At 32.0% G+C, this 6159-nt stretch overlaps 1 protein-coding gene across 1 annotated transcript; it reads left to right on the top strand.

The window, feature by feature from the left end:
- The first annotated feature begins 3366 nt into the window (after positions 1-3366).
- LOC110886011 (WAT1-related protein At4g30420) lies at positions 3367-5481 on the top strand. Its single transcript, XM_022133763.2, has 7 exons — positions 3367-3545; positions 3680-3748; positions 4074-4190; positions 4273-4510; positions 4584-4742; positions 4851-5002; positions 5201-5481. The coding sequence occupies exons 1-7, from the start codon at positions 3367-3369 to the stop codon at positions 5397-5399; spliced, it is 1113 nt and encodes a 370-aa protein (XP_021989455.1). The 3' UTR covers positions 5400-5481.
- The last annotated feature ends 678 nt before the right edge of the window (positions 5482-6159 follow it).

The raw sequence follows: 6159 nt of genomic DNA, 5'->3' as shown, positions 1-6159 counted from the left end.
CATTTTGGTATTTCTTGAAAACTATTTACCAAAATAGTGTGTTTCATCTATTTTGTATTTACCTTTTCTTTAATTAAAATATGACTTTTTTTTTCCAATCATTCCATTTCCGTTTTTTTCTTGTTTTTATTCATTCAGCCCAGATTTTTTTATCAATCAACCCCTTATAGTGTTATTACCAACTTGTTTTGATTCCTTTTTTAATTAACCCATGTCAAAGACGAACTACAAAAATCATTAAAAATAAGTTTAAACAAATAAGAAGTATATAATTACTAATCAACCATTAAAACTTGACTCATTATCGGTTTCAATATCACATAAAAACGAAAATAAAAAAAAAATACAGTCGGTCGCTACCGATCTCAATATCATATACAAGCGAAATAAAAATGTGAACTAAAAGTGAACCGCTATCGGTCTTAATATCAAACAAAATAAAAGTTTTAATCTGGTTCATATTTGACGATCCTTTTTGTCTCGTTTTGAATATAATGTAATACTATATATATTAATTTGGTTTCATTATGTAAATAAAACAATCTCTTTATGAAAGTTATGAAATTGCAAACAAAGTAAACATTAAAACCATGTAATCTTTCTGCGCCATATATTACATATTAATTTAAAGACGTTAAACTTTCTATTCGACAAAAAAATGAAGATATAACAAACAAACACAAAGGTAAATAGTTTTCAAGGAAAGGTAAATACAAAATAAATGAAAAAACACTATTTTGGTAAATAGTTTTGAAGGAATACCAAAATGGTAAATACATTCTCTACCAACACTAGTTTGGAAAAAAACTCAACTTATTTTTAATTAAACTCATCACTCTTTTACTCATCAATACTCAATAATAGTTTAAGCTTATTTAAATTTGGTCTAATAAGAACCGTTTTTTTTTTTCTACTAACATTCTCGGGATGGCCATTGCCAATTTTGCCCCTCCTCTACTACACAACTCATATAACAATTACAAACATTAGTTATTTAAATTTGGTCTAATAAGGACCCTTTTTTATTTTATTTTTTTTCTGTTTTTTTTAATCGTAAATTTGGATTACTGACGGACTTTTTATATTTTTTTTTTCTGTTTTTTTTAACGGCAAATTTGGATCACTGACGGACCACTGGAGTATCATCGTGCCACCAGCGGAACCACCCGATCATATCCATCTCCACTAGGCATAATGCCTATACGCTAATTCAGGAGGAAACCCAATAAATATGGGAAAACCCCCCTTGTGGGAATCGAACCCAAAACCTATTGGTTTTAAAGTCTTATCCCACCTCTAAAATATCACTAGGCTATAAAGCCATGGACTACTTCTTTTTCTTTTTTAATATGCATCTTAAAGCTTAACCAATAGTTTGTTTTATTTTCAACAAAACATGAAAGTCACAGGCCATGGAAGCACTTGCCTCCTCCACTCAATTTGGTGATTGTCATTTCCCCTATTTAAGTTTAATAAATTAAGAAGTTTATAAAGCTTTTTTAAATGTATTTTTTTAACTTGATGAATAGAAATGGTATAAACCTACTTTATATGTATGTCCATGTCTTTTTATCCAGATGGTCATTTATGTGGTAAATATTTTTGTAAATATCACAAGTTGTAGAAAGTCAGTATTGCACCTGTAATTTGAAGCTCAAATTGAGAAAGTGATGATTACACTTTGAGGGGTAATTAATATATTATCCATGATTACACTAAATTTATAAGAGCTTCTACTTGCTGTTGCACCAATAGTATGATGCATTACATACTTTTAGTGTATACATTGTAGGTTGGTTTCTCGACGCAACGCGAGGGTGAGAACAACGTATGTATATATAACAATTATTATACAAAAAAAACAATATTGGAATTACGTTAAATTAGATTTGTGAAACACTATAAAACAACTTCAAGTCACTATATGGTTTGCATCACATCCAAATACCACTCAAGTAGTTGCTATGCTTGTGAGTTGTTACACAAAATATGTCCAAATCCATGGTTTTATATCATCATAAAACTTGATGTGGAGAGAATATATAGTCTCTTAGTATTACCAAATTATAATGACTAGGGCTACAAATGAATCGAACTTGTAGTGAACAATTCGTGAACTGTTTGGGGAAGTTCATTTGTTAAATAAACGAACGAGTACGAACAAGAAATTTTGTTCGTTTAGTTAAATGAACGAACATGAACAGATGTCATGTTCGTTCATTTATGTTCGTGAACGTACAGTAATATGTTTGTTTATGTCCGATAGTTCATTAGTGTTTTTAATTATTATATTTTATTTAAATATTTTAAATTTCGGACAAATAAAATATTTAATAACTATCAGTGTATTGTATATTTTGTTCATAAGCGCTTGTTTGTGTTTGTTTGTTTTCATTTGTGTTCGTGAACATTTGTTTGTGTTCATGAGAGTTCGTTTGCATTTGCTACCTAATACTAGCAAACGGACATGATCACGTTTATTTCCTTAACAAATGAACTCAAACAGAAAATCTCGTTCGGTTAGTGTTCATGAACAGTTCGTGGACACACATATTCCCTTAACAAACGAACGGTTCATTTGCAGCCCTATTGATGACGTATAACTGTTTCGTAATTATCATCTGTTATTATCATACAGAACATTGTTTTAAATCACCTTAATCATAAGAATATAAAAGAATATTGGTCTATTATTGAACCATGTGTGACTGATCAATATGGCACCTAATAAAACTAAAACCAACGACGCTTAATTAAGAACACAAGTTTCTGTTGGTGGGAAGGAAGATTCTGGTTTCCACAGGGATGTACCAATGAAAAATTTAGTATCATTTTGTCATGTACTTAAGTTATAATTATCAATTACCACTTGCCACCCTTATAACTCCCATCCGTTTACATATAAAACTTACCGGTTTCAAGTTCATTTAAAGTGTGTTCCTTATATATATCAATATGGAACGGTTCAGATGAGAACAAGCTAATTAACAAACAAAACTTTACCACACACATGATACATAAAATGATAGTGATACAGAATAACAGAAAGACATTTTGGAAAAATCATCTTAAGTCTATTCACTTTGTAAGGACTAAAGTTCAAAATGTCTTTTCCAGGGACTCAAACCCCTATAATATAATAACTACAATAACATAACCCATATGATATCAATAACTAGTGTAAGATGACCCATGTGATAAGGACTAAAGTTCAAAATATTTCAAAGATTAGGTACCTGAGATATAAATACCGAACTCTTGAAGTTGTGACTATATAAAGGTACTTTGAGACTAGTGAAGTTTCAAATATGTGAAGTAATACAATCACATTACAAATTAAAAACAATAAGCTTCAGAAGAAAAAATATGGGGGATATAGAGTCTTACAAGCCAGTAATTGTTATGGTTGTGATGCAATTTACATATGGAGCAGTCTCCATAACAACTAGAGCTTCTCTTTTGGAGGGTATGAACCCTAGAGTTTTTGTTTTCTATAGACAAGCCATTGCCACTTTGATCGTTGCTCCTATCGCTTACTTTTCAAGGTACATTTTTAAGATGATCTTGATGTATCGTACATAAACTCGTTATAAATTAAGTTGTATGTGTACTTTGATCCAGCCATCTTAGAATTTAACTTTACACCTTCTTGATTTTGATATTTGTTTTCATATGGTAGGAGCAAAACGACGAGATGTTGTATCGGATGGAAAAGCTTTTGGTTGATCTTTATCGCAGGTTTGATTGGGTAAGCCGCGATTCCATACTCTTTTGACATTAACATTCTACTTGACTACTTGTAACATGATCTAATGAAGTGAATATGGATTGTAAATTGGTTGGCGAATATAAAAAAGCATATGTATATTCGTTTCAGTACTTTTTTTTTCTAATGAAATAGTGCGCATAAAACAAGAATGTTAAATTGTTAAATGAATGGAGAAGTACAAGAAAGCACTTTTTATATATTCACTTCAACAAGCTACTTGCAACAATTTAAGACATAAAACTACAAGAAAGCACTTTCTTTAAAAAAAAAAGTTATAATTTTTTTTGTATTATCATCTTTTCAGGATAACAATAAGCCAAATGATATTCTTAGAAGGCTTATACTTGGCATCATCATCAGCTGGAAGTGCCATTTTCAATCTTGTTCCTGCCATCACCTTTGTTGCAGCCTCTATTATTGGGTACTTCAGATTTCTCTATAGGACTCATACTAAAATGTATACAAAAATAACAATCTTATTTGATTTTAATGGACAATTGTAGATATGAACCAATAAATATACGAAGCTTACGAACCATGGCAAAGATATTTGGGACGATCGTGTGTGTCACAAGTGCAGCTGCAATGGCACTCATCAAAGGCCCTAAACTACTAAACGCAAACTTGCCTTCATCGAATTCTCTATTGTTAAATTCAACTGAATTTGACAATCTTTGGCTTCTGGGATGTTTATGTATCTTTGGCAGCAGTTGTTGCTGGTCATTTTGGCTAATTATTCAGGTATACAAAACTATTAGGAACGTGTATTGATTTGTATTATGCATGCTATAATGAAGTTTGTTAAATGTAACAGGTACAGGTCACTAAAAGCTATCCTGACCACCTATCATTATCTGCTTGGATGTGTTTTATAACGACGGTGCAATCTGGTACGATTATATTGTTTACGGACCCTCATTTGGAAGCTTGGAAAGTTACCTCATATTTTCAAATGGGATCTTTGTTATATGCGGTAATTAATCTAATTGTTAACTATTTGCTTAAAGTTAAAATATATATGAATCATAGCTAAAGTTTTATTTACTAGTGACACCTAACTTTGATACTTTCTCATGATTAGGCTACTGCTGGCTCGGGAATTTCCATATTCGCGCAATCGTGGATTGTCCAGAAAAGGGGTCCTGTTTTTTCAGCAATGTTTAATCCTTTAAACACAGTTATTGTGACCATTTTTGCATCTATATTCCTCCGGGAACAGATATACGTAGGAAGGTGAGTAAACATGTTTTAAAACAAAATCAACATCCAAAACTAATTTATGTGCAATTGTGTCACATACTTTGTTGCTATAAGGACATGGTAACACTACTATGGAATTTAGCGACAGCTTTATATGTCGGTATTTAGTTCTTTTAAGGATAGTAATTCAGCATTTTATGTATATTAATGTAAATTTCTTTCAAACTTCAGTGTGGTAGGTGCGGTTGGAATCGTGATTGGACTGTATGTAGTGTTGTGGGGTAAGGCTAAAGATCTCGAAGAAATGAAAGAACAACAAGAAAAGAAGATGATGATATCGCAAAAAGATCAAACGGATGTAGTTCGAATTATGGTTGATGAAGCTAACATGGAGGAACCCCTTCTGCCCAAACAAACAAACAAATTGTAATCTTGCTAGTGAGGTTCCAAAATGCATACATGTTGAAAATATGTTTTGATCAATTCAAGAATGTTCATAGTGTTATAGTTTATGGATTTATTGTGGCGTTTTTACAAGTACAAGGTCTTATTTGTTCAAGTCTTAAAGCTAAAAGGCTATGTTGAAAGAAGAGAAGTTGAGGGCTTGATGGTTGCAAATGGAGTCTTGGGGGCTGAAGTGTAAATCTGTGTTATATAAACTTTGAAGACATATTTGGAAGTTGGAACTGACTTAAGATCGTCCCCCCCCCCCCCCCTCTCTCTCTCTCTCTCTCTTGTGTTTACGTAATCTAAGAGTTGAACTGAGTTAAATCGTTAGTGTTGTTCATTGTAGGTCAATCTCTTGTGTTGCTTTAGATCATTGTGTTTGATAGGCTAGGATCTCATCGTGTTGATTAGATTAGGGTTTGTGGTTGTATTTTGTAATTATGTAAATCTTGTCTTTGTTTGAAAGTTATCTATATCTATATAGCCATTAAGTTAGTTACTCGTGTTTGTTTGAAAGTTATCTATATCTATATAGCTATTAGGTTAGTTACTCGTGTCAGGGTCGTTCCAACGTTTTTGTAGACTCTAATCGGATTATAAAGTGGAGACACTTTTGCAAAACACATAGAGATTAATTAAAAAATTAGCTGCTTTAGTAATTAGCCCTAATTTTGCCCATAAATTCTCCTCCAATCCCGACAGACCCGACGCCATGAGTGATTACCGTTAGTGATAGCCGGTAA

Source organism: Helianthus annuus, chromosome 10 (genome assembly GCF_002127325.2).
Source record: "Helianthus annuus cultivar XRQ/B chromosome 10, HanXRQr2.0-SUNRISE, whole genome shotgun sequence".
In the NCBI taxonomy this organism is placed as follows: Eukaryota; Viridiplantae; Streptophyta; class Magnoliopsida; order Asterales; family Asteraceae; genus Helianthus; species Helianthus annuus.
The sequence above is the reverse complement of the archived record's forward strand: the minus strand, read 5'-3'. Positions and strand labels throughout refer to the sequence as shown.